Source organism: Ustilago hordei, assembly GCF_900519145.1.
Source record: "Ustilago hordei strain Uho2 genome assembly, contig: UHO2_contig_05, whole genome shotgun sequence".
In the NCBI taxonomy this organism is placed as follows: Eukaryota; Fungi; Basidiomycota; class Ustilaginomycetes; order Ustilaginales; family Ustilaginaceae; genus Ustilago; species Ustilago hordei.
In genome coordinates, this window is record NW_024545279.1 from 79,481 (window position 1) to 106,664 (window position 27,184).

At 54.8% G+C, this 27,184-nt stretch overlaps 4 protein-coding genes across 4 annotated transcripts; 1 reads left to right on the forward strand and 3 right to left on the reverse strand.

Annotated features, from left to right (window-relative positions):
* Window positions 1–568: 568 nt before the first annotated feature.
* On the reverse strand, window positions 569–1,328 carry UHO2_03036 (putative RSR1 - GTP-binding protein; the record flags this gene model as incomplete). The annotated part of the gene is made up of 2 exons (XM_041557952.1): window positions 569–1,197; window positions 1,298–1,328. 2 exons carry the CDS (start codon window positions 1,326–1,328, stop codon window positions 569–571), a joined length of 660 nt encoding a protein of 219 aa, XP_041413886.1.
* Window positions 1,329–3,484: 2,156 nt separating this feature from the next.
* UHO2_03037 (uncharacterized protein) lies at window positions 3,485–5,756 on the reverse strand (the record flags this gene model as incomplete). The annotated part of the gene is made up of 2 exons (XM_041557953.1): window positions 3,485–5,335; window positions 5,385–5,756. The coding sequence occupies 2 exons, from the start codon at window positions 5,754–5,756 to the stop codon at window positions 3,485–3,487; spliced, it is 2,223 nt and encodes a 740-aa protein (XP_041413887.1).
* A 2,214-nt stretch (window positions 5,757–7,970) lies between these two features.
* Window positions 7,971–14,660, forward strand: UHO2_03038 (uncharacterized protein; the record flags this gene model as incomplete). The annotated part of the gene is made up of 1 exon (XM_041557954.1): window positions 7,971–14,660. One exon carries the CDS (start codon window positions 7,971–7,973, stop codon window positions 14,658–14,660), a length of 6,690 nt encoding a protein of 2,229 aa, XP_041413888.1.
* A 698-nt stretch (window positions 14,661–15,358) lies between these two features.
* On the reverse strand, window positions 15,359–26,611 carry UHO2_03039 (uncharacterized protein; the record flags this gene model as incomplete). Its single annotated transcript, XM_041557955.1, has 1 exon — window positions 15,359–26,611. One exon carries the CDS (start codon window positions 26,609–26,611, stop codon window positions 15,359–15,361), a length of 11,253 nt encoding a protein of 3,750 aa, XP_041413889.1.
* Between the last annotated feature and the right edge of the window lie 573 nt (window positions 26,612–27,184).

Consider the following 27,184-nt stretch of genomic DNA (forward strand, 5'->3'; position numbering starts at 1 on the left):
ACGCGTTGCACAGCTACATTTGAGCGGCGTCAAAATGGCAGTGTCAAGACACGCCGGCCTCACAATCTTTTTTCGAGTGGAGGTTTGGTCACCTGAACGCCATGTTGAACCGCGGAAAAGCTTCCGAAATCAAGCCCTCCATCTGCCCTGCCTGAGGCTCTTTGTCAACAACCAGGCCGAGCACACACTAGCTTAAGTCATTCGTGCACATGACAGTCACAGACAAGCAGGGCTTAAATCACATCAGGCCAGAAATACCGCGAGAGATGTAAGGATCTACTATCTAACGAAAGAGTGGCTTCCAGGGAAAGAGAACAAGGGGTATCTATAGGAAGTGGGTCTTGCACTCCGGGAAGGTGGTTCCGTGTGAAGACGGAGAGGGATAAGTCATCTTTGCGTCTGACTCGCAGGGTATCGTGTATGTGATGTGGATCAGGATAACGAGGTGTGGACCTCCAATTGGAAGTACAGCTCCCCCAACGATGTTGTCCGAAGATTGTGCTGCAGACGGATCGGTCGTCCATGATGCTGTGTCCTGGTCGTGCTGTAGATGCAAAGTCAATATCGTTCACATGATAACGCACTTCTTTCGATTCTTCGACCGCGAGGTACCAAAGCTACTTCCGGCCATCTTGCTGTCTTTTGAGCCATTCATTCCACCGTTGCCCCAAGAGCCATGCCTCCCACCACTGCCTGCCGTCCCTGGCCGACCATTCAGCGTATCGAAAGCTCGAATCTGCCTTACAACATCCGCAAAGATCTCGTCCACGTTGATGCGCTTTCTCGCTGAGGCCTCGTAGTACGGCACGTTCCCCCACGCTTTGGACAAGCTAGTGCCCACTTCTCTTGGCACCTGCCGATCGGTGCGCAAATCCGACTTGTTACCCACCAACACAAGTGGGATGCCGGTTGTGTCTTTGATACGAACAATGGCCTCGCGTAGCGGGCCAAGTTCGTTGACGCTTGCTAACGATGTGAGGGAGAAGACGAGGATGAAGCCTTGACCTGATTTGATGTATAGTTCCTTGAGTGCGAGGAACTGTTCTGTGCCTGCTGTATCGAGGATTTCGACCATGCATTGTTGCCCGTCGATGACAAGAAGTTTGCGATATGTGTCCTCGATGGTAGGGTCGTAGGTGCTGACGAAGACATTGCGGACAAATTGGACTGTCAGGGCTGATTTGCCGACGCCTCCGCCTGTGAAAAGAGAGAGAAAGAGCATCAGAAGCACGGAGCGGGTCAGCACTGGTCAATCAAATGTGTTCCCTGGTCTTGAGAACCATGGCTGTATACTTACCTCCCATGATTACGACGCGAGCTTCCTTCATCTTGGCTACGAATATACTATGTACTATGGTGTCCGTCGGAGTACGGAAGGGCCGACACCGGTTGCTGTGTGACAATATGGCTTCGGGTCCGAGTCTGCAGTCAGCAATATCGGAAGTCCCGGTTGCAGGAAGTGTGTCGTCAAGAAGCTTGGAAGGAGCTCGACGTTGCTTGCCTTAACGGATAAAGGCCCATCAGCTCATGTCTTGTCCAGATGCTTGAGTTCCTCGATAGTCAAGGGCGACAGGGTCTAGGCTATCGGGAGGAAGGTCTGCTCTGAGGAGAGCAGCTCGGTATCGAGAAGTGGGAGGACTTTATCGTGCCAACCTTGTGCTTGACTGCTCTTGATGATGATGGTGGTGGTGAGACGAGAGGAACCCAGCATCGACAAATCACAGTGAGGGAACCCGAAAAGAAGGAACACCGGCAACACGGGATGGCAAAGCAAAGGAACATGCGATATCAAAAGATCCGCCCGCTTGTTATTCACTCCCACGCTTCAACATCGGCTAACTAATGAGTGTGGGCGAATTTTAGCAAGAGAAAAAGGGCGTCGCATGAGACCAGATATACAGCTGTCAAAGAAAGAGAGGCCGAGTGAGGCTTGAAAAGCAGCCGCTACGTTGGCCGCAAGACGTTGGAACCACACAAGGCCACGACGAGAAGAGCAGCAAGAGCAACAACGATGTGGCGTTGGTTGTCAGTTCAGGAACCGCTGAAACAAAGCGAGACGGAAAAACATCGGAGGAGCACAAGCCATGAAGCAATGCCAAGAAGAAGCGGAGTAGAAGAAGAGGAGCAGAAGAAGAGGAGCAGAAGAAGAGGAGAGGGAGAGATTCTGCATGGAACGAGAGAAGATTTGGAAAATGTTCGGTCTTGCCGATGCTCAGAGGTGCTCGCTCTTTCGCTTCCTTGTTCTTGTTCAGGCTCCGATATCATTGTAAATGATAGACCTCGCTGGTCGCTGAGAAGACGCAGTTCCTAAGCAATGACAAGATCAAGCTATCGGTCAACGACACAACTCATAACGGCGTTCGATGCAACGCAGGCAATCACGCCTCTTCATGAGCACATCACAGGGAGCAAATTGAAAAGATGGAAAGCAAATGGAAGGCACAGTCCTCTGTAGCTCTCTCTAACGTATCTCTAGCAGCTCGTTCGGATTGGATTCTGAATCGCTCACGATCCATGTCCGATGAGTAGCCGAATCAGATGTGCATCTCCTCCCCTTTCAATTCTCTTATCATGTCGGCAGCGGTGCATCCACCCTGTCTCTTGGTCAGCTGAGGAGGTGCAGCTCTAACAAGCACCGGGGGATCTACTTCGGACAGATTTCGGCCAACGTTGTGATGATGGGAAGCCAATGGGTCGGTTCTATTGTAGGGCGTGCGGCAAAGGGCGTTGATCACAAGTATCAATTGCGATAATATGTAAGAGCTAAGTACAAGACGATGAACAACAGTATATATTTGCGTCTCCCAGCACTCTGCGTATGCGTGTACTGTACAGTATGATACAGAGGTATGCTACGGTTGAAAGGTAACGGGATATCGTGCAGCCGATATGACGACGTCTGTCGCGACAGTCGGTGCAGGCCAACATAGTGCATATCCGATTGAGCGAAGGTGGCGAAAGCGTGAGATCGAACTAGGGTTCACATGCTTTCACTGCTTCCGATGCATGCAATGACGATGTACGATCGGACATCTTGACAATTCGTGTCAGCACGCAACTTCCTGTCCTTTGCAGTCCACAGCATTTGTACATTCCGATGTGAGACGTCCGGCGTCGGCGAGGTTGTTGAGCCAGAGAGAAGTACAGCCACTCAACATGCCATGGATGATGCCGAACGATGTCGGATATGGCAACCGAAGCTTCACATCGCTGAGGGGGAAGCTTGCCTTGTCTAGACCTGTCATGCAAGTTTGAATCACACATACGCACAAAAAGACACAGACTACTGAAAAGGGTTGCTCTGGATGCCCTTGCTTTGCATTCCATGAATTCGCTTCGCTCGAACCTTCCCGAGGATCGTGTTTTCTTCCTACCAGAAATCGTACATGAGGAGGGGGAGGGGGGATGTTGTTTCAGGCTACAACAACAATCACAACAATCGAGAATCTTACATCTCTATCGTCGTGGGGGGTGGGGGGGAAGTTTAGTTGGACTTGACAAACATCTCCTTGATCGCGGTGGCAGCAAAGTTGCTGGCAGCGTCAACGAAGGGTTTGTAGTCAGCGGATCGCTTAGCGTGGCCAGAGGTGAACGACTTGAACATCTGCTTGCCAAAGTTGATACCGGCCTTCATGAGAGGCTTGTAATCAAGCTTGAGTGGAGCACTGGCGTCGCGACGCTGAGCACCGACGTTGGCGGCAGCCTGGTCGTATCCACTGTCAACGAGATCACGGAAGGCTTCCCAGACAGGGGTGAAGTCTGGGGCGTCGTTGTCAGAGGCGGCGCGCTTAGCGGCAGAGGCCGTCGATTTGTTGTCAGTGGCGGTGTGAGTAAGGTCACGGGCATTGTGGAAGTGCTCGTTACCAATCTTCTTGATCTCTTGCCAGACGGGCGCAAAGTCGGCGCGTTCCTGGAGGACCGATTCAGGAGCGAATCGTGCAGAAAGGGGTCCGGTGGCGACGTCGCGCTGCAACACCTCAACCGGAACCATACCGACGTCTCTACGACTGAATCCGGACAAAAGTCCGTTAAGAAGGTTGTCGAGGAGGCTCAAGTTGATACCTCCCGTGTTGTTGCTGGAGGCGCAGTTGCCGCTGCCGATGGTGTCACCATCGGTGCCGTCGGTCTGCCTCTTGAAGAATTCCAGGGGAACGTACTCTTCCCTTCGTCGCGAAAAGCCGCTCAGCAGACCGTTGAGCAGGTTGTTGAGCAAGCTGACATTAACACCACCGCTGTTGCCGCTAGCGTCGCAGTTTTCGCTGCCGATACCATCGTCGTCATTAGTACCGGTAGCCTGGCGTTTGCCAAGGTTCATGCCGTCACCGTTGAGGAGATCGCGGGCGAAGTTCTGGCTGAGGTTGGCAGCACTTCGCGCAGCAGAGGCGGCACTGTCAGCGGCAGCACCAGTAGCCTGAGCCTTGGCAGCAGAGGCTGAAGCACTGCTAGCAGCCTTGCTGCCAGAGGAAGAGCTCTTGCTACGGCTGCCGCTAAGGGCAGAAATGATCTGCGAGAAGGCATCGTCCACACTGTTGGTAGGCGAAGCAGCCTTGGCACCACCGACTAAAGTAGCGGTGGCCGCAGCGCCGGATGCAGCGGAAGCAGGCGACGCAGCCATTGATTGGAACAGAGCAGGGAGCTGACGAAGCAACATCTCGATCATGGGAAGCATGGTCTGGAGGATGTTGGCATCGCGCTCGCCAAGATCCTGCATGCTGCGGCGGACAGCGAGGTCACGTCGACCGTAACCGGGGCATCCAGATCGGTACATGCCGTCGTTGGGAGTGCCGGGGGGAGGGCAAGGCTTAGGAGGGTAACGGTCCGTAGTCGAGGTGTCGTCATTCTCACCACGCGAAGCTATTGGCAGGAGCGTGTTGAGGATGGTGTCGACGACATCGCGGAGTGCGACTAGAAGGCCCTGGACGCCAGAGTCCTGACGAGCCTCGAGCAGCTCGAAGGAGCGCTTCTTCTTCTGAGCGGCGGTGGCCGTCTTGGTTTCGGCAGCCGAAGTGGCGTTCTTGGCAGAGTGGTGTTTGTCCTCCTGACCTTTCTCGTCTTTCTTGTCTGCCTTCTTGTCTGCCTTCTTGGCATCAGCCTTCTTGCTGACGGGAGCAGCGGCAGCAGTCTCGGCATTATTTTCCATCATGTCGTTGACGACTTGAGTGATGCTGGTGCCGTTGCGTAGCTTGGCACCGAGGGCAACGAGCTTCTTCTCGAGAGGCGAAGTGGTCGAGTTGGTGAGGGTGCTAGTAGCATTGGTCGAGTTGGCAGAGCTGCCGAGAATCTCGGAGCAAGAGTCATCGGCGTTGCCGAAGAGAGCATCAAGGATGCAGGTGACCTGTTGAATGGCCTGCTCGAGCTGGGCAGGGTTGTCCTGACGACGGGACATCATGCCACCCCCCCTTACCAAGAAGGGTGATGATAAGGTCGCGGATGGCAGCAACGATCTGGTCAAGGAGACCTCGACGATGGAGCTCAGTGACCAAGGCAAGCTCGCGAGCTTGAGGGTCGAGGTTCTGGTAGTGGAGGTCCATGGCCCTGCGAAGGCGGCCGACCGAATCGAGGCCTCGAGCCTGGAGAGGGGTGGAGCTGACAGCGTCGTTGCCGACGCCGCGAGCCGCGATCTGGCTCTCGTGAACAGAGCCAAGCATGAGCTTGGACGAGTCTTGCTGGCTGCCTCTCACGATAGGAACGGGAGCAGCTTTGACGGCAGCAGCCGAAAGGGAAAGGGCAAGGGTAAGAACCTGAGAGAAATGCATGGCTAGAGGATGTAGAATTTGTTGTGGGGAGACCTGAGGGGAAGGAGATTTGTAGAGCTGAGGGGTCGAGAGTTGGGACTGAGGCTGGGGAGAGAAGCTTGAACTACTAGACTGGCTAGAAATGAAAGAAGCTGATATCTTTGTTCGAAAAGGTTGAGTCTTCCGCAGGAAGGCTTTCGCTGTTGAGCGTTGGCAAAGGAAGCTTGATACGCCGATAGTTGGGGGAAAGTGCAAAGAAACAGTGAGCGAAAGAGATGAAGAAAGAGAGAATGTGTTTTCTGCTGATGGGGAAAGAGTAAGGAGTGACCGCCAGGGTACACAAAGGGAAAAGGATATTACGAAGTTGGGTAGAGAGCGGGAAAGAGGAGCTGGAGAAGCGAAAGCAAGAGCAAGAGAAAGCAAAAGATACTGAGACAAGGCTGGAGGAAAGGAAGGGAGAAGGAGGGGGACGACGATGTCCTTTAAGTATCTTAAGAAAGTGAGGCTGGCACACGCGGATTAGGAATTCGTTAACAGACTTTCAGAGATCGTGAGATCCACGGCAAATACTGAGGCGGCACCAGAGCCCGTAAGATGGGCGTTTGTCACAAAGAGACGGTATGGGAGCCAGATCTGTAGTTCGGAGAGAAACTATGAGTAGGTGTGTAGTTCAACCATACGACTGAGCCTTTGAAATCAGTAGTCTGTGGGAGTATGCTCAATACGGTAACGGTGGAAGCGAGGTAGTGGGTGCAGCCGGAACGCAGATGTGCAAACGAAAGCCACGCTTCGATTTAGGCCCGAGGATCGAGCCAGATCCGTTCTTTATCCAACGTAACGCACGCTGAGCGACCTCCCAGCTTTGTGGTACCAAGCCTCTTGCTCAATTGTGCAGAAGGTAATCCAGAGTGCAGCTCGAAGCAGCAGGTGTTGGTCAGCCGGCCTGTAGCTAGCAGACAGTGTATAGTCTCTACCTCATCTCTACTTTGATGGTAAGTGCGGCATCGCACATATCTCTCAGCGTTCTCAGGCCAGTATCTGTTCAGTATTCTACGTAGAAACCGTGGCTAAGAGTCCTTTTAATAGTTACAATGTGTGGCTTGACCGAACATGTGTTTCCCGGGGCCACTCGGCACCCTGATGTGTTTGACATGATTTAGTGTTGGTCTCAGACGGTGCATACATGGCTCTATCGTGCCTTGTGTGGCTGGAGAGACACCGAGAGAGGATGATGATCCAACATTCGCGACAGACCATCGAGATCGCTGCGTGGAAAGGGAGAGACAAGATTCTACACGATCGCATCAGTCAGGGTGATGACGGCAATGCGCGGTCGATGCAGGCTTGGCAAATGGCGGGTGCAGTAGAGGATGCACATGAAGCGAAACATCAAGCTGTGTCTCATATCGAACACCTTGACAGCAGTGACAGGTGTCCAACGGACAGGCTCGACTGTGTGGGCGAACATCAAGCGAGCTCAGGGGGAACTGTCATGGCTGCATTATGTTGCCGTGTTGGACAGACAGGAGCGCCATGTCATTTTACCGTTGAGCATCGGGTTGTCGAAATTGCAGTAACCCGATGTGTTGAGATCGGGTCTCCAAGGTGAGAGGAGTGAGGAGCAAAGCAAAGCAAGCAAAACCGAGATTGAGCGGGTTGCGACGCGTGTGGTCCAGCTCAGATGCGCACGCCATGTCACGTGCAGCATGAGAGTCGGGCAGCTGTTGCCCCGTGTGCATGTGGGTTATCGGCGCTTCGGACAACTGAATTCACAGACAGACAAGCTTGTGAGACTTGCAACCACAGGGTCTTTGTACAGCACACGTTTCAGCCACCACCAACGCCGTATCATATCGTATTCTGCTGACAGGTTACGATCCTTAGCTGACCTTTGGAATCCTTCGGTAGATCCGACATCATCATCCTCCCAACAACGAGAATTCGAAGGCTTTGCGGATCCATCCGTCTGGTACGACACACTTAGACGGAGCAGCCGACTCCAACCAAGACTTTCTTTCCTCACGCTCAGGAACGCTCAGTGATCCCAACCAGACCTTTGCGGGCCATCCGATCGCTCGCTATACCATTTAGTCACCACGAGAGCTTTCAACCTCCTCAGCTCAAATGCAAAGTCGTAGCCACTTGTGACGCTTTTCAATTCGGTCGACTTCCGATCGCGAATCATTTTCCTTCTAGCACCTCCCGACAACGCCAGGACAGAGGAAAACGCCTAGCATGATGAACCCGTTCAAGAGGCGGCAGCAGAAAAAAGCTGCCGCGGCTCAAGCCTATCCCTCTAGTCCACCGCCCACAGACTATTCCTCTTTCCCTTCCACCTCTCGACTACCGCCTCGACCTGCTATCTTTATCGCAAGTGGCCCAGCTTCGCCACGCTCATCGTATCATTCTCGACAATCGCAGCGTCGGCACGAGCTAGAACAGCAGCACTCGCCATCCTCACCGCTACCAACGTCGTCAACACAGCAGAGCTTAGATCATGTTTTACCGCCAACTTCGGACTACCGCCAGTCGCTGATCATGCCCCACCTCACCCGCAGATTCACACTTCTTCGCGCACCAGATGGCTCGCTCGTCTCTCCTGATGCAATGCGTGCTCACTTACGCGCCCAACGAGCTCGTGCACGAGCTGCCAACATCGCCGTTGGCACCGGCACGGATAACCACGTCAACTTTCTCACCGAAGACGAAGAAAACGAGATCATCGAGCAGCTCAAGGCACAAGCACGGGTAGAAGGACGCGACTTTGATCTCGAGAAATCTTCCACTGCCGCTGCTGTGGACTCTTGGCGCAACGGGTATGCTGCCGGTACTGATGGGTTCGGCTCTTGGGTTCCCACTACCACCAACGGCTCGAATCAGCTTTCCACTCTTGCACAGACGCTTGGTGAGCTGTCATCCAATAATGGTCACTCTTCTGTTGCTGAAGATGGTCAATCGTCGTCTGCATGGTTTCCAGCACGCAAAGCAGGGGGTAGTTCTTTCACTGGTCGCACTGCTGAGCGAGACCAGGCCTACTTTCGCAGTGCAAACAAGGAGTGCAGCAGTACCAAGGCCGACGAGCCCCGATCTCCACCCAAAACGGATTCAGCCATGGAATTTTCGCGCGACACTCCCACTGAGAGCGCGACGGCGAACTCATACGCGCCTAAATCGAGTACCTCGCAAGTCGAAGCATCTGATACGGAAGAGCATCCAATGCCAGGGAGCTTCCTCCCGACCAACGGCAATGATTCGACTTCAGCCCCAGTCATGAAAGAGAGAAGTGCGGATGCTTCAAGCGCAAAGCCTTTGCTGGACGTTTCAGGCATCAGCGACACTTCGCGCACTCGCACCTCGCAAGTTTCCAACCTGCTCACCACTCTTTCTCCGGAAGCTTTCAAACGTGTCAGCACTGCACTCGACGAGGTGTTCGGCCTCATTGTCTCCGAACGCGGTCCCTCGCCTGCTCGTATCGAAGCAGCATCTCCCGCTGCCTTAAATCACAGACCTCAGAGATCCTCGATGGAAAGCGAAGCCAATCCCTTTGCCTCCACGTTGGACTACGTTCGCCGTACCGAGGCCAAGCAGACCGAGTGGGAAGTAGAGGCTTCACTGAGCACACGTCAACCCAATGAGGAACCAGCAGCCAGTGACAACGAAGACACTGCCGACCGCGCCACCGCAGGCCTGCAGCCAACCTTAGATGCTGCGTACATCGAACAAGGAAGGCTCGCTGTCGCCTCGCCACTACCTGGACCCTTGCCGGGCTCATTACCCGCCGAGCGTTCAGACTCTGTCAATGACAGCCCGGAAAGTCAGGCTGCATCTCAGCCCTCAACACTGACCACATCGGACAGTGTTCAGACCGTAATTGGCACCAGCAGGGACGTCGGAGAATCGCAAGCTGGTCTAGTCTCACCACAACATTATGCTTCTTCCTCGCAGCACCTCTCCGTTTCTGGCCATTCCGTGACTGGTTCCTCTCTGACCCGCCCTTCTGACCGCAGCTCAACCGCCACTGCCACAGAAGTGCCGGACCATACTCCACGTATAGTCTCCACAGCATCTACCATCGAGGGTTACAGGCCGGCTGATGGGGGCGCATCTTTGAACTCTAACGGTGGCGCGCCAGAACCCAGCGCGGTCAAACCGGAACCTCAGACAAGTCAGCATCAGCTTAAGGAAGCCACACGCCCATATACGTTTGCAAACGGCCAACAACCGATCGCACGTCCAGATCCCACACCAGATATGCCCACGAGAGCACTTTCCGGCAGTCCCGCGCGATCGACCTTGTCACGAGGCGACTCTATCGTCAGCGCAGGTTCGATGCGATCCAGTCTCACAGGACCGTCTGCGTCGTATCAATCGTATCAAGGCAGTCACAGCCGCAAGTCATCGGCCGATAGACTGGCGCTCGCCAGGTCGATGGCGCCTCATCCTCACCTCCGAGAGCAACCCTCGCTATCCAGTATCCGTCGAAACTACAGACAACATGTTCGTTCCCAGACTGGCTCGTCTGAGGGCAGTCTCCTTGGCGGTCACGCTTCGCGAAGGTCGTCAGGTGCAATGAGCCCACCTCCTGTTCTCAGCCGCAGCGCTCGCTCGCCCAACTACTTCCCTCCACCTTCTTCGAGTGTTTCGATGCACGACTACGCCTCTGGCTTCAAGCCACCCTCCGCCGTCTCTCCAGCTGCCGCTGCTGCCTTGCAGTCCATGGTCAACCAGCCTAACCAGAGTCCTCAGCCGATGCAGAGCTTTGTCATGGACGCATCCAACGCTCTCAAGAGCGCCCAAAGCATGCGGAACTCGGCTTCGATCAATCAGAGCATCGCTTCGCCCCACGTCCCGAGCTTTGCCGCTTTCGCTTCGGGCACTGACCGTGCAGCAGCGACCAGCTCTCCAGAGTCCGGAACCACCAGCGTCAGCCTTCACCAGCGGAACGCTTCTCTTTCCAGCAACAAGCAGCAGCCACAGTCCCAGTCAACGCGCGTCTCGACAGTCGAGGATGGCGTCTCTTCATCCATGTATGCTCCCAGGCCAGCGCCAATGCCAGAAGTCGCTTCGCAGGCACCACAGCATGCTTCAGCTCAGCCAACTATCAACGAGCAGGGACTGATGCCGAACCCACCTTCGGACCCAGAGCAGGCAGAGAGATGGAGAGCAATCTATGGGATCAAAGCTGCCGACGCTGCTAGCCTTCGAGCTTCTTCCGAGGATGTTACCGCTGATCCTAATGAGGAGGAAGACTTGTGGGCCAAAATGGCATCGGCACCCGAGCAAAATGGTACCCAGCGTCCGGTTTCCAACTTCGCACCTAGCATTGCTGAAGAGCGTCTGGCAGGCACTGGTATCACATTTGACCAGATTGCGGACATGCAGTCCCGCCTGATCCAGACAGCCAATGGCAGCGAGGTCATCCCACCTCTTCCTCGCATCCAGGCTGACCATCAGTACAACCATCAGCAGCAGGAGTTCACTGAGGCCAAGTCGAAAGGTCTCGCCTCTCCAAACATGGTCTTCGGCACTGGCTCAAATTGGTCGCAGCCGACCCCGAATGTTCAGGCGAGCAATAGTCTTGGTCTAGAACGCTCCAATGGAGAGTCGATTGACACAAATCGCAATGCTCCCATGTTGAGAAACACGTCTAGCACGTACTCGCATGATCCTCTGTCGCCAAGAGCTGTCATGTACGATGTGACAACCAGCCATCGACCCACGTCACCCCCTCTTCACAGTCGCAGCGGCTCTTTGACTGGTTTGCCCAGCTTACTCGAGCTCAACAGCTCGACTGGCCATCGCAACCGGGAATCCTTCTCCTTGTCGCAAGCAGTCGATCAGGCATCACGCATGACGCGGCAACCGACGCTGACGTCTTCCTCCATCGCGGAAGATCCAGACTTGACTACAGACCTCGAGTCGCAGTACGCCGTGGCGAATCAAGTGCAAGAGCATCCTTTCAATGTAGGATACACGAGCCCTTCGACCTCGACCGGTCCTCGTAGCGGCAACAACTTCACCTTTCCCAGGAAAGATATTCAGATCCTGGACCATATCGATCATTCGCCTCGAAGTCAACACCAGCAATTTCCTCCCGAGGACGTTTGGGATCGCTACGGTCCTCAGCATGGAGGTATCACACCAGACATCTTCAAAGTCTCGAGCCCAGGCTCTCCCTTGGCCTCCACCGGAGCTGATCCAACCAGCCTGCACGACGACATCGCCGCGCAGACCAGTGCAGCAACTCGAGCACTCAAGGGAACCGATGATGGCTCCGTACCTACACCGCCTTTCCGAACCAAGAGCATCTCGCGCAAAAAGTCATTCAAGAAGGTCAGCAAGCAGATCTCTTCGCCTCAACTCATCTCGACCACACAGAAGCTGGATCACACAACGCAGATCCCTCCCACTCTCGAGACGAGTACATCTAACAAGGCGAGCAAGCGGTCCAACCGCTCACCAGGTTGGGGTAGCATTGGCAACTTTGGCACCGACAACTTGCGAAGCCATGCCAAGGCAAGCCCTTCTGGAGCGTCGCACAGCGACAGCACGAGCAAGAACAGTGGCTACTTCCACCGCAGAAGATCAAGCTCATTCGGTCACGAAGCCAGTCCCAACGATAGCTTTGGTCTTAGCACTGAAGGTGCAGGCACTCCTTCCGCGGCTGGCGAGCAGAGCAACGGCGAGCGATCCTCTGACGTCCACCCGAATCACCCCTACATGAACGGCGGCGTCAATGGCGGAAGTCTGTCGCGACTCTTCTCTAAGATCAACCGCAAGAAGAGCACTGATCAGGGTTACGGAGGTGCCACCATTGAACCCTTCCCTCCTGAGCTGATTGCAAACGCACATGCGACCGAGCATGTCTCGCAGCAGGTGCCAAAGACCCCAGAGCTGCCCAGTTTGCCGCCGGTAGAGCGCACGACCCCTTGGACTCTGTCTAGAATGCCTTCTTCCGTTTCGAGCGACCGCGGCAGCAGCATCCGTTCTCCAACGTCCCCGATGTACATCTTGCCGATCGACTCGACTTCGACGCCACGCAACAAGTCCAAGAAGAAACGCACTCCCATCGTCCTCAAGCGCGAGTCCGAGGTGATCTTGCCTGGTGATCCTGGCTACATTCCTACCACCATCATTGGTAGATCGACTGAAGATCGCGCTAGGGAGCTTGCTGAGATGCCCAACGCTCCAGTGCATTGGCAGCAGCGAAGTCAGGATGTGTCAGAGCCGGTGACGCGAGACGAAGCGCTGCAGTCGAATGGCTTGCTCGAGCAATCAACGGATACGGCACTGGAGCCTGCGGAAAGGATGAACTATTCGCAAGGCGAGAAATCTGATACCTTGGCGCCTGTGGCCAATGTTAAAGATGATGAAGAGGCACTGACGCCAAGGCCTACTTCGCCGCCGCCCGCTGAGAAAGCACAGGTCGATGAAGGGGATGCGACCGTCAACGATGCTGCCGACGCGACCATTCCAGCTGTCCGTCAGCAGGATGCTCCGCAGGAAGTGGCAGAGGCAGCTGAGCTGACCAGCAAGAGCAACTCCACAGACACCGATCCCAAAGCCGCTGCCCGCAAGTCTCTACGCGACACCATCGTCCGCCGCACCATCATCATCCCCGCTGGTATCGACTTCAACGAGCAGCGACGCTCCTTTTTCGCCTCCGCCAGCCGCAAATCTCGTCGCTTTGCCTCTGCCGAAGACGAACCAGTACCTGACAGTGGCCACACTTCCAAGTCGCTCGAACCCAAAAGTGAAGCAGAATCCTCACCGATCACAATGGATGTCGACATGCCCGTCAACGACACCAAAATCACTGACCAGCCCCAGCCGCAAGAAGAATCCATGTCGACCTTCAACTCAAAGCAGACTCTCCACCCAGGCGCAAGCCTCGGCGGCATTTTTCGATCCAACCGCGCCAGTCGAGTGGAAAGCTCCTATGCTGGAAGTCTGTACGACATGTACATCGGCGGCGAGAACGTCGAGTTCGGCAGTCCTGGATCTGATGTTCAAGAGCTTGGTTCAGGAGCACGCAGGTCTCTGGCACCCGGTCGAGCTTCTCGTATGCCCGAAACACGTCGTCACATCGAGGTGACAGAGCGTGCGGACGGTAGTGTAGTCTGGCAAGTCATTGCAGGCTTAGCTGACCGAGGCAGTGTATATTCGGACTTTGACCCTCGTCACAGTAGACATTTTAGCGATGCGAGTGGGTCTGCTGTCGATACCAACTTCTCGCGCGATTCCATTATAGGAGACATGCTGGGCGCTGGTGAACAAGAAGAAACCTTGAATGGAGTATTCCACACCCCGGCTGGATTGACAGATGAAGACTCAAGATCGTTCTTCACTCGTCCTCGAGGTGGGGCTCATAAGAAGTCGTTCTCTTTCGACCGGACGGAGCTGGTGCCTGAGCTTCCGCGCAGTGCTGGGGTCAGACAGGACGTGTTTGAGATCGCAAACCCTCCTCTGGCCAATGGAGATGGTATTGACAATCACACTTCCGAGCAAGGTGCGGACACCGATGCGGCAAATCTGCGCAAAGCAGCATCTCCGACTCAGATTGTCTACCATAACGACGCACAGCTTGCATCGCTTCTAGACGTTCTCGCAAAGGGCAAAGATTCGGCCAAGTTCCAGTTTCACATCGGCCCCAATCCTGCCAATGGCGAAGGGCACGGGGAAAATACTTCCGCATCAGCAACTGTTGAAGACAGTGGTCTGCTCATGACACCTCAACCGGACGGAGAGCCACTTTCGACATGGACAAAGCACGAGATTTTTGATGCAGACGATATCGAATCTCACCGCAGCAGAGTCGAGGCTGAGATCTATACCCTCTTGAACCAGCAGGCTTTGCTAGGCAGGACAGCTCAGCATCAAGGCATGACATCGGCTGCTGGTGAGGCTGGGGAGACCAGCATCTGAGCTCGCACTATCCTATCTTATCACACTCCTGAGAAGCTCGTCTTCTCGTTTACTGTATTTCTAGCTTCCTTTTCTCTCTCAACTTATTCTCGTTAGAATCTACTCGCATCATCTGTCTCCTGAGTCTTGAGCAAAAGTGTCCGTCGCGGGGCGTTCGTAATTTCACGAGTCCCGTCTGAACTCAATCGCACGAAAAACCAGACGAACTAAACTAAGTGGATTGCAGACAAAGACCAGTGAGGTCCTCGAACCTCGACAAGCAGGCTCCCGGCCCGCTGTAACAGGGGCCGGTCGAGCGCAGAAACGAGCGGCAAGGCAGGGTGTACAGGGAGGGCAATTTAATCGACGAACCAGGCTGCTAACAATGCGCCTGGCCTTGGTGAAGATGATGGAGATGATGGTAGTGAAGAGAGGAGCGGAGAGCTTCTTTGCTCCGCTCTTCACAAAGCGGAACAAAAAAAATTCGATTGTTTTGAGTCCAGCCCAGACGCGCACGCCATAATAACTGATCACGTGATGCAGAGCGTAAACGGTCTTCGATGGTCCGTACGGATCAAAGTTCGGCCTCACTTCAAGTTTACTCCCGATCTGAGACAGCCCTTGCCTAATCACTCCCAAACAGGTACCACTCTGTGATACGATCGTAAAAGCAGAATCAAGATTAGAGCAATTCGCAATATAACGTTACATACAACGAGCTAGTGATGACTACTCGTACTACCCGAAAAATCACTATTCTCAGACCTTGTCGTTACCGCTCCCATACCATCACCGCTGTTCGTTCTTTCCACGATGCTCCCATTCCCATTCCCGTTCGCACCAAGACTCGCTCTCCTTGCTCCACCATTCGTCGCATTCGATCCTGTTCTGCCTCTGAACGGTTTCGGAATGAGCTTATTGAGATTAAAGCTTGGCGATCGACTTCCACTGCCTCTTTTTATCGTCCCCATTGGCGAAGGTGTCGAGGGTGGGAGTTGAAGGTAGGGAGAGGAATGACCTGAGGTGGTAGAGTGCAGTGTTACTGAATCGGAGCGTTCGGTTGAGGGCGAATCTTCGTTGGGGTTGTGGAGAGAGCGGGAGATGAAGGAGGTGGGGAAGCGACGGAGGCTTTCGAGTGTGAGAGTGTCTCGTCGATGATGGTGAGGCTGTTGAGGGGTGGAATGGGTGTTGTTGGAGAGGAGATCTTCGACTTCGCTTGTGAAGTGTCGAGCTGGAGTCGAATTCGAAGTGGAACTTGGGGTGGAGCTGTCATCAACACCGACTTTGAAGGAAGCGATCTCGTTTTCTCGTCCCCAAGCGTCTCTGATCTGACCGGCTAGAGTCTGACCTGTTCCACTGCGCTCGTGACCATACTTTGCGCCTTCTTGTTCAGCCTCTCCAGCCTCATCATCGCTCGCACTACCCCTTTGCTCCCCGGTCATCACCGAATTCTCCTCACCAAACCCTACGCCATCATCCTCATCCTCACCACCATCAGTCGGACTCTGGACAAGCACCGAACTTCTACTATCGCCATCACCGAAGCTGCTCCTATCTGCACCCATATCCTCCCCCTTGCCCTGTCCCATCATCACATCCACCGCCAAATCTCCTCTCACCCTACTCGCCTGCCGAATCGCCCTGATGCTCTCGATCGCATTCCTCTTTCTATTTGGCCTGTGAGTGATGATGTCTTTCAGCAAGGTACTCTTCTGATTCCAAGCTGCCCTAAACACATCCTTCTTGAAGCTATCCGCCAAGTCGACGTACCCAAAAGTACTGTTGTGATACTCGAACTTGGGTGTACGGAACTCGAGGTCGTAGAGATCAGTAAACGACTTCTCTTTCTCGCCCTTGTAGGAGAGACAGAAGATGGTTTCGGAGATCTTGACGTAGACGAAAGTTCGATAGGCTGAGGCGCGGGACCGCATTTCTGCTGCGTTGCGTTGGGCGATAGCAAATTGGACACCTGCCCGATGATTGGGGTCGTTCCTGCCATTGGAGTTGTCTTTCGCGCTGTTACTGCCTGGAGTGCCAGGTCGAGATTTGGGGGAGGTCTTTGCGGTAGCAGGTGCGGTTCTCGCAGAGGTAGCCTTGGTAGAAGCACGCTCGGAAACACTGTCTGCATCACCATCATCCCTTGACCCACCTGACGATGGTCTACCAACGGACAGCAGATCAGTCGAAGAAGCGCTTCTCGACCGCAAATTCGCATTGGAAACATTCAACGAGCTCTCGTTCGTACTTGGCCTGCGTGAAGTTTGCGAAGAGGCCGCGCCCAAAACTGAGGCAGAGGTGGGCAACAGATGCTTCTGCCTTCCTAGCAATCTGGCAAACGGAGACTTCTTCGTCACCGCATTCTCGGGTCTACTGATCTCCATCTCTAACCTCTTCTGCTCTTCCTCCTGCTTCTCCCTCTGTCGCTTAGTACCGAAAATGTAGTCCATGATCTTGCGACCAACCATAAGCTCGATCTGGATCTTGACCGGGTGCAGATTGAACTCGAACATATCAACGATCGAAATACCTCCGACGGGAGGCAGGACACTCCACATTGCATCCAAGAATCGACCTTCCTTGGCCATCGGATGGTCCACTGCACGAGTATGCTTGGTAATGATCTCTGCGAACATGGCGTTCGGATCGACGCTGAGAGCCTGCAGGTCCTGAATCGAAAGAGTGTTCGCGGCGGAGTTGTCTGCTTTGTTGAGCCAAGAGAAGCTGATGCCTCGCAGCGCTAGCTTGGCGACAAGTTGACCAGCCTCATCACCGATCATGTTCCATGCCACTTCCTGGGCTTGCGCCATGAAGCGCAGTGCTGACTTCTTCTCGCGGTCCGCACCACCCTTGCTGTCTTGTGAAGTGGTGATAGCGTCCATGATCAGATTGAGCTCTTCGATCAGCTCCAGTGTTTCGCCAAGCAATGCGATGTAGTCAGCTCGACCTCGGTCATTGAGTCGATCCGATACAGCTTGATACTGCTCGACGAGCGACGCTGCCTCCCTGATCCGCACTTGCAGAGCAGTAACGATATCGGCCAGCCCAGAAACATCCGTAAAGTCGTAGCTGAACATCATCTCCTCTAGTCGCTTCGCGTGATCTCTGTGCACTGGATCGCGATACAGAATCAAGTCGGTGACAACGTTGTACAGCGCAGCGAAATGCTCGCCATTTGCCGACACCGAGAACCTTGGGCAGTTGAGCACAATCATGTCCATGTGATGGTGAAGATGATCTTGCACCGGCTTACCATCCTTGCGGAACGTAGCGACGGATCGAGACGAGTCCGAGAGACGAAGCTTGTTAAACTTATCGTAGTACATCGTGGCATTGGTGTGCGGCACGATGCGCTCAAAGTTGCTTGTGTGACCGTGCATGTCGACGAAAGCTTCAAGTGGTAGAGAGACGAGACGATGTTTGAGGGCGTTGCTGAGAACGTTGGCGCTTGGGTGGTAGCATTGTAGACTGTCGAGGGCGAAGAAGTTACGTCGTAGCACGATGGCATTGACTGAGTCTTCTGCACAGCTCTCATCCTCGACCGTGTAGTTCTGCAGGCGTGTGCGGAGAGCAGTGACAATAACGGTGGACTTATCATCCACATCGCTGCGCAGCACCACTTGAGGCTTGAGAAGCAGACAGACGTTGCTCTTGGCCACATTGAAGTAGTCCGAGATGCCGTCTTCTGGACGCATCTCTGTCTCCAAACCATCTGCCCGGTCGTCGTCAGGTTTGCAGCCCCAGCCGGACCGACTATACCCATCCTTGCCAGACATGTGGTTGACAGTGTCTTCCAGCATCTCGTGCAAGATGTCAAGACCATTCGTGGTCTCATTGCTCGGCGACATGTGCTGCGGCGTCCGTCCATAGTCGCTGTGAGATCGAGGCCCGGCACCATTGGCAGCGCGGCCGTTCTCGTCCTTCTTCTTGAGCAGATCTCGAATGTAGCGGACAGCAGTAGCCGTCATGTGGTGCGCATACCCACGTCGCAGTCGCGAGCTGTAGTAGTACTTGAGCAACAGCGTGCGTGTGACATTGCTGAAGAAGAGGGTCGGGTTGTGGGCGACGTAGCGATTGTCAAAGGTACCGAGATCATGGTACATCGAGGCAAGATCAGTAGCGTTGAAACCGTAGTTGCGATCCACTGTACCAGATCGCTTGGGTGCAGGCTTTCCCTCGGCATTTGCCCGCTCGACACGCTCCGTGTGTTCCGCTAAGCGTCCAAGATGTGCAATAAAGCCGCCCAGAATGCGCTCGCGGCTATGCAGATCGTTGAGCTGCTCTGAAGAATCTCCTGATGCTTCATTGTCACCTTCCGAGGCAATGCTGTCATCGTCGCTCGAGGCAAGGACCCGATCGATCTCTCGACGGACGGTTCGCAGTCTCTCCTGAGCGAGCTTGCGTTGCACGATGATGGGTTTGTCGTTGTGACCTACCATGCAGACGTGACTGTGCTCGTTGCCGAATTTGCTGCGTTCGAGCCGGCTGAGCAGCTCTTCGATATCGTTGCCGCCTTCGCGATGACTTTCGCCCTTGGCCACACGATCTTGCATCTCTCTAGCGCGTCGCTCCCTCTTCGAGTCCACTTTCCGGTAGTAGTGGAACTGAGGGCAAGCCAGAGCTGGGAACATGCGGATCCTTGGATTCGGATCCTTGATTGGCTGTGCGTCGAGCTCGACGAGGTCGTTCATGTCGATCCAGACCAACTGGTCGTCAGAAATGACACAATCCTCAGCAAAGAGATCGTCGAACATATTTTCACCTAGATCGTGGTCTTCCATGGCAGCAGGCATCTCGCTGTCTTCTCGACAACGAGCTGCGATCGTCTTGAGTTCGATGGTCTCAGCCTTCACCTCTGCCTCATAGAAAGGCTTGTGGAAGACGATGCGAGGTCCGCCGGGCTCAGGTCGATCTTTGATCGTCTCCTGCTGCCTCTGATGCATGTCGAGAGAGAAAAAGTCGATGCGAGCCTTGATACCGACGTGCGTGCGCAAGCCTCTGGCCCAGTCTTCCTTGCTGAATTGTCGGTATTGGTGCGTGATGAACAGAGGCTCGAGATCGATCCTATACTTGATGGTACCAAGGAAGCGGCCAAATTTGGGCGACGGTGGCGGACTCTCGGGGAAGAGGCGGCCAGCTCGAATAGGTAAAGACATTGCGCTGCTGAACAGCCGCATCCAAGCCCAGAAGTGCTGCCATGCCAACGGCGTGAAGTAGAAGTTATTGACAGCATCACGATGCGAGACGTGCTTGCCTCCACCATAACCATGAAGACCATTCTTGGGCGAGTATACCGATAGCGAGAAGTGCAAGTGGTGAGATCTCCATCCGCGGAACGAGTCAAGTCGCTCGCTTTCTGGGATTGAGTCGAAGTGTTCGCGAGTCTTCGGGACCACCTCCCAGTGATTGATGCGTTCGAAGTTACGGCACTCTCGATAGAAGGGCTCTCCGCTGCACTTGGGATGGCGTGGACATGTCTCGTCATCGCAAGTGCGTTCGCCATGCAGGCCCGCACCCCACCGCACACCGTTAGTCAGCTTGATGACAATCTTGCGGAAAGTGGGATCCTTCATGTACCGATGCATGCTGGAGGTGAAGGACGCGTCGGCAGACTTGCGATCGTACGAGTCGTGGTAACTGCCTTCGCCGTCATGATCACGCTGTTGCTCATTCTGCTGATGCCGCTCGGTTCCGCCCAAGACACCCGCTGCAGCGTGATCCACGTAGTCACACAGGTCTGGAATGGCCAGGATATACTCGTGACTGAGGATCTGGAAAAACTCTCTCTCCGGATTGTCATAGCCGATAAGAAGCTCGACACCTCCCTTCCAGGACTTGACCCAACCAGCTGCCTGACCCTCGATGCTGTACGGATCGCGGCTACCCTTCATGTGGATGTTGAAACCACCTTCGTCCTCGAACTTGAAATTGATGTGACCGTGAAGGATGAGCGGGAGCTTGTCCCAGAATCCGAGCTTTGGCGAGGGATCATGCGGCGGAGGTGTGATGCCGTCAATGACACGCATCACGTCCTGAATGGTCGGCTGAATCGACTGACCCCAGACCAGTCGGGTCGGGAAGGGGGTGCGCAACTTTACCGTCGGTGTGCCGTACATCTTGACCGTCATGGCCACTTTTGAGATGACGATGCCGTACTCGATCGCATCAGGATGTCCGGTCGCTGCTGGAACGATCACAGCAGGAACGTGCCTGATCGATTCTGGTCCGCCCAGCTGCTCGGCAACGACAATATCACCCTCGAACGTCCATGCCTTGCGCGAATCCGTCTCATGACGATGAGTTGGAGGTACATGCAGCAGAGGCATCGGATAGTCTCGCAGGATGACGCGCCACTCTTCCATCTCCCATTTAATGTGCATAGGCACTACAAGGGAGTAAGGCGTGTCCTTGGGCATACCTGCACCCTTCTCGTGAATAAAGTCGCGCAACTGCTCGATCGGGAAGTGAGCTTGTTCGACCTGCAAGCGGATGCGATACATTGTCGAGCGAGCCAGCGGGGCGGCCTTGCCAATGGGCAGCATTTTGATTGGCAGGTCATCAAGGCTTCGAGACAAAGTGAAGCGGCCGTAGATGTTCTTCAGTACGCCTTCCTGGCGTCTAGTCTGCTCTGACTTTGCATTCGTGTAACGGCGGACCCAGCTGGATGAGTTGTAAGCATCCAATGCCGCCTTGGCTTTGTCATAACTGACGTGCTCGTGCTCTGATTTGCGTCCGCGGCTGTCGTGCGAGCTTGTGCTGATATTGTGCTGCCCCTCGTCACTGTCATCTGAATCTGACGAGGTGTTGCTTCGGTACGAGTGAAAAGAAGGGGCGCTGTATGCCGCCTTCATTGCAGAGATGGCTTCTACTTTGGCTGCAAAAGCAACGTTTCTCTCCTCGCGAACCGCGTTCTCTGCCAGACCTGCTCGCCAGATCAGATTGAGCTTGGTTTCGAAGGGATCGTCTTCTGCTTCCAGTGTCAAGACTCGGAGAGTGATGCTGATGTTGGGCAGCAGCTTAAAATCCTCTGCTTCTGGCACGATGACCGAGTCTTCCCGGCCCGAGAGGAATTGGTGCACCACTTGCTTTGTGGCCTTGATGGCGACAGAGGTGTTGTCGATGATCGGGTTGACAGCGTAGCCATATGGGATGCGGATCAGACCAGCATCGCCATTGACATCGATCTGACGCTTCTTGTCTTTAGCCTTGGGCAGCAAAGTGACCTTCCAATCGCGCAATCGCACCGCCTCTTCCCAGAGATCGCCCTTGCCTTGCTTGGGACTTTCCACGGCACCCATGATGGTCTCGGTGGAGACGGACAGACCGTCCTTCGGGCTGCTTCGCACCTCTAGTCTACGGATACGCACGAAGACACGCACTGACTTGGGCAACGTCACGAATGTGTGCACCTCTTTGATGTCGAAGCGGCACGACACGCTGGGACGGGGATACTTCGGAATCGGCTGGACGTGATTTGTCGAGCTAGACGGCTTGTTTTTAGAAGCTGGAAAGCCGCCTCTCGCCCGCTGAGCCAGGTTTTTGAAGGTCGAGAAAGCCAAGAGGATGCAGTAGGTGTGAAGAAGGTCAATCTTGAAGGCGAGAAGATTGGTACCCTCGGAAGTGATGAACACTTCGTCCTCAGATGGACCGGCCACACCTGTCTTCTTCTCCGCTTGTGGGGGTCGCACCACGGTTTTGAAGGCAGCGTAAGGCATGAAGAAGATAAAGTTGCTTCGGTCTTGCTGTCGGAAGCGCGGACGATGCTGTTTCGATTTGTGGACGCAGTCGTCTTCCTTGTTGAACGTCCATACGCTGTCGGCGAGCAGGGAGGTAGCTGGACGATCAAGAGACTCGTCTTCCTCGGCGGCGCCCTTGGGCCACACCTCGCCATGAGGTGCCTTCGCGTGGGCGAAAGTCTCGGGAGCAGTGCCTTCAGTGTGCTGCTGGGTGGCCAGTGTCGCATCGAGGATCGGAAAGAAGCCAGCTTGATGCATTGCGACGCGCGCGAGACCAACCCGACCATGTCTCGTGGCAAGCGTAGCTGCCTGCAGTTGTACATCCTCAGTCAGCTCCAGAGCGGTACGCGCGCCCCAGTTGGTCTTCAGCGGCAGAGCGTTCGTCTTGGTGTCTGTGACGCCAGCATACTCAAGAACGATGCGCTCGGCTTCGAAACCGACACCGCGAGCAATCTGGTCCTCGATGCGGCGATCTGGCCCGCCGAGATGCGCGATCGTATGACCGATGGACAGATAGACTGAGAGACCTCCAGGAAGACGCTTGACTAGCGTCTTTGGCTCCAGTGCAGCTTGGCCATCCTCACTGTCGTCCCTGCTGACATCCGATTTTGGCTCATCTTCGACGCTTTTGGTTGACGCATCGTCGCTCTGAGCGGTATGGGCTTCTTTGGCCTGGAAAACGGCGAGTGCAATGTCGGTGTACGTGTCGAGAGCGCAAGGTTGCCATGCTTCGATGTCGATGTCTTCGATGCTGGCTCTGAACTCGGCAACAGTGTCCGACGCAGAAAGGCGTGGCACGTCGTCGCACAGCGCGGAACTTCGAGGCTCGACGTTGCCGGGGATACGACCTGACCCATTCACTTCGAAGCTGTGCATCGCAAGCAAATGGTGCTGTGAGTAACCAACGCTCGGATTGCTCTCGGTTGTTGGACTTCGGAGGAAGCACCTGGTCGAGTCTTTCGGGCAAGAGCTGAGGGAAAGGAAAGACTCGACTGCATCGACGCGGAAGTGGGTCTCGAACTGATAGCGAATGCTGAAGCAAGTCTCGGCTGCCATTGAAGATTTGCGTGTGTAGCCGGGCAGTCGCACCTTTCCCGTTTTGGACATTGTTTCACGGATGGATGGACGTTTTGCGGTGATAACGGGCCTCTCGACATCGGCGTCATGCGTCTGCTCGAGTTCTTGCGCGCGTTTGATCGTCTCCTCGATGCTTAGACGAGATTCAGTGTATCGTTGCGGGGATGCTGCCGACCTGCGTGACTGATTCGCAGAGTCAACTTCACCTGGAGCGATAGCACTGTCCGTAGAGAATTGTTGAGCGTGAATCTGATCCAGCGCATTCATTTGTCGTGCTGCACCACAGCAAAGATCTTTGCCGCTAATGGGCCACTCGAGGTTGTCGTCCCTCAGCGCCTTGTAGGCGGCTCTCTTTTCAGCTAAAGGACGCTTCACGTACTCGTCCCGATACTCGCCGAAGAAGACAAAGTCGACATTCGGTACGGACAGTGTCAACTTTCTGGGGCTCGGGCCGGTCGTGCTGCTAGGGTTGCCTTGCTGCTTGCAGTTGGTGACATCGTCGCTTCTATCACGGCTAGCATCCAAAAGGAGAGAGATCCGCTGGATGTGGAAACCAGCTGAAACCCTTGGCAGACGGCGGAGACGCTCGAGGTCCGTCTTGGGTCGCGGTGGCTCGTCAATGCCAACATTCTGTCTCTTCTTCCTTCTTCTGCGGCTGAACTCGTTCGTTATCGGTAGCAATGCAGAGAGGTCTTGCATCGAGACGTCTGTCTCAACACCACCGATGGAAGCCTCAAGGAAAGCAGCGTGCTCGTTGGGGTCGCCAGCCAGGAGGAGACGCGTCATGTCAGGGCAGTTCGGGAAGAGGCCGAAGGGTGTCCAAGAAGACCGGGCAACAAGCGAAAAGTCGCCGACGAAGAGCAGACGGGAACCTTTGTTCGCATTGGGGGAGCGGCAACGGACATCGAAGCTGGCGAAGCTCGACTCGGCAAGGAAAGTGCGGCGATGCTCCACAGCTTTGTCACTGTGCCATGAGCGAGGACGTGGTTTGCGATCACTTTCATCTCTCTTGCGATTGCTCTTGATACTTTTCTTTGAAAGGCCGCACGTGCCAAGCCAACGACGATGGAGATCATCCTTGGGATCGCTGTGCTGGAGCTCGAAGTGAAAGCCGGACAGAGCGACGGCCAACTCTCTCGATGGAAGTGGTGCTTGGGTCGGACCAGCTGTCTCGGCCTCTTCTGCCTCTGTGTTGCAGGAGGACGCAGCCGACAAGACGGCGTCCGAGGTGGTCCTCACGCGTACGGAAGGCAATGAGAGAGAAAGCGAAGATACCATCCGGAGCGCATCAGCCAAGGCAGAGGGCTTTTGCTGAATGAGATGCTTTGACAGAACAGAGCGCTGGTTCTCGGTGCTTCCACGCTGCGTCGGCGCCCATCCGCTTCTCCTCGCTTTGCGCTCCTCCAAGATACACATGATGCGATGCGCCGCATCGAGTCCAAGCGTGGTGCTTCCGAGAACCAGCTTGGTGGCCAAGGTACTATCACCTCCGAGAGCAAAGCTGGACCCAATGAGCAGACTCGCTGTCAGCTCAGTAACGCCGCTGACCGAAACAATTCTTGCGCTTGCTGGGATGGTCTGCAACTGTTGTGGCCAATAGCCGTCGTCTAGGTAACGGCGTGTCCAGCCAGAATCAGCGCGAAAGTCGGACTCAACCAATGGCTCGAGAGCCCAGTCGGCCCAGCGGTCGGCAAAGCCACGCAATGAGCCCACAGACATCTTGGAGAGGCGAGATGCACTGTTGCTTCGTTGACACTTTGGGCGTGTTGGGCGAGACGACCACTCGAAGCTCTCGTCAAAAGTGGAGGATTGATGGTGAGCCGCGTCCAGGTCGATTTCTGACTGAGTAGGAGATAGAATATCTCGATCTGCACGCGGATGCGATGAAAGCGGCGTCGCTGGTCGTGAAGAAGGCGCGACGCTGCTTTGCCGCGATCCGTGTTCGAAGGCGCGTTTCAGCTTGGCGTCTGGCTTGAAGGTTGCCTCAAACACGTCGATACTGTCAACGCGAAGATGTGCTGTGACGTTACTGGGAGACATGCCAGCAACCAGGTAGCTTGCTGCACCACGGGCACCGGAGCCCATCCTGGTTGGCATCATGCGCATCGCATCGAAGAACTGACTCCATGTTGGCGCTCGGAAGTAATTGGAGGCTTGATCCTCATCTTGGCCTTTCTGCCGTGTTTTAGCAAGACGCTCGTGAGAAGGAAGCGCGTCAGGCGACATGGCGAAGGTGACACCGGCTCTTCCGATACGAGCGACTGCTTCTGCTTCTTGGACGTAGATTTCGATTCGATCGATCTCGACCGACACAAGTGATGTGAGAACGGGCAAACTGGATGTGAGGATGAAGAGGGCAGCTCGGAAGGCTCGAAGGAGAAAGGCTTGCAGTGCTGGAATGGCAGAGCCACGAATCCATTTTGCGAGACTGAGTGCCGAGTAGAGAGACGTGAGGCCAGCTTGGTGGCAGGTGCGATAGATTCCCGACTTGTCATGATGTTGTTGCAAGTCGGACTGGGCTCGTTGGATGCTCTCGATCGGTCTAGGAGATGCGACGAACGGTGATGGTTGTGAGCCCAGTGCGTTGGGAAAGAGGGGCCTGTTCTCCGCGCTGGGGGACATGGAAGGGCTGCTCATCAGTTCTTGCAGTCTAAGCTCCTCCTGTTGCTCCAATGTCAAGTTGTTGGAAGAGGTATCTTGATTGGCGGTGCAGGTTGAGGCCGCTCCCTGGGACTTGTCGCCATCCTGTTGAGATCTAGGAAGACGAACACCTACGCCTTGAACGTGAATGGTGATGATGGCACCACTTTTTCGAGGTACTACGCATGGCTGATCTTTCTCCTTGCAGAGGAAATACGGAAGGTGATAGGAGGCATAGACTCGCTGAATCTTGACTTCGAGCTGATTTCCATTCCTTGAGAAGGCGGCCGAGTCGTTGTGGAAGCCCTTGGAGCGATACTCGATGCCACGAATACCGCGAATGCCTACTCTCCTGATACGTAGTTTGCCGCGGAAGAGGACGCGTGGAAGACGCGGTAAGAGGGAGCGAAAGAAGATGGCCGTCGCCAGTAGGCCGATTAGGAAGGCCCAGAGTACCCTCCACGAACTTGCAAAGCCAGACGTTGCGGTTGCCTCTATTGGTTGGTGAATGGCGGTCGCCATTTTGGGAATGTGGTTCCAGTGATTGTCGTGCTGTCAGATTTGGTGGAGCAGCGGTGGGTTAGCCAGTCAAAGAGGTCGAGGCTGAGGAGCTACTCGGAAACACGAGACTATCGAGTACTGGAGGTGGTCATGTCGGAGTCGGTTGCGTCACTGTGTCGATGAGGTGATGCTCCTCGTTGTTCCTAGGGTTGATTCTGGAGTGATGAGACTGTTTAAGTGAATAGCCGATGTCAGAAGCGGTCTTTTGCTTGACAATAGATGGGTATAAGCTGATAGAATGCAGCTAGAGTGATAAACAGGAGCACGGTCAACGGTAAGGAGTGAAAAGATGGAGAATTGGAGAGGGATAGAGGATTGGAGGGGGATGGAGAATTGGAGAGGGATGGAGAAGATAGGTTGATGGAGGAGAAGATACGAGTTGAGAAGATCAAGAATAAGCAAGAAATATCAGCAACAGCAACAGGACGGAAATCGGAGAGTCGCGAGCAACTCAGGACCGTGCAGTGCTACGAGGAAATCCACATCCAATTTTGCTGCTGCTTACTCTTCACAGCTCCTGCATCTTGGACCCTG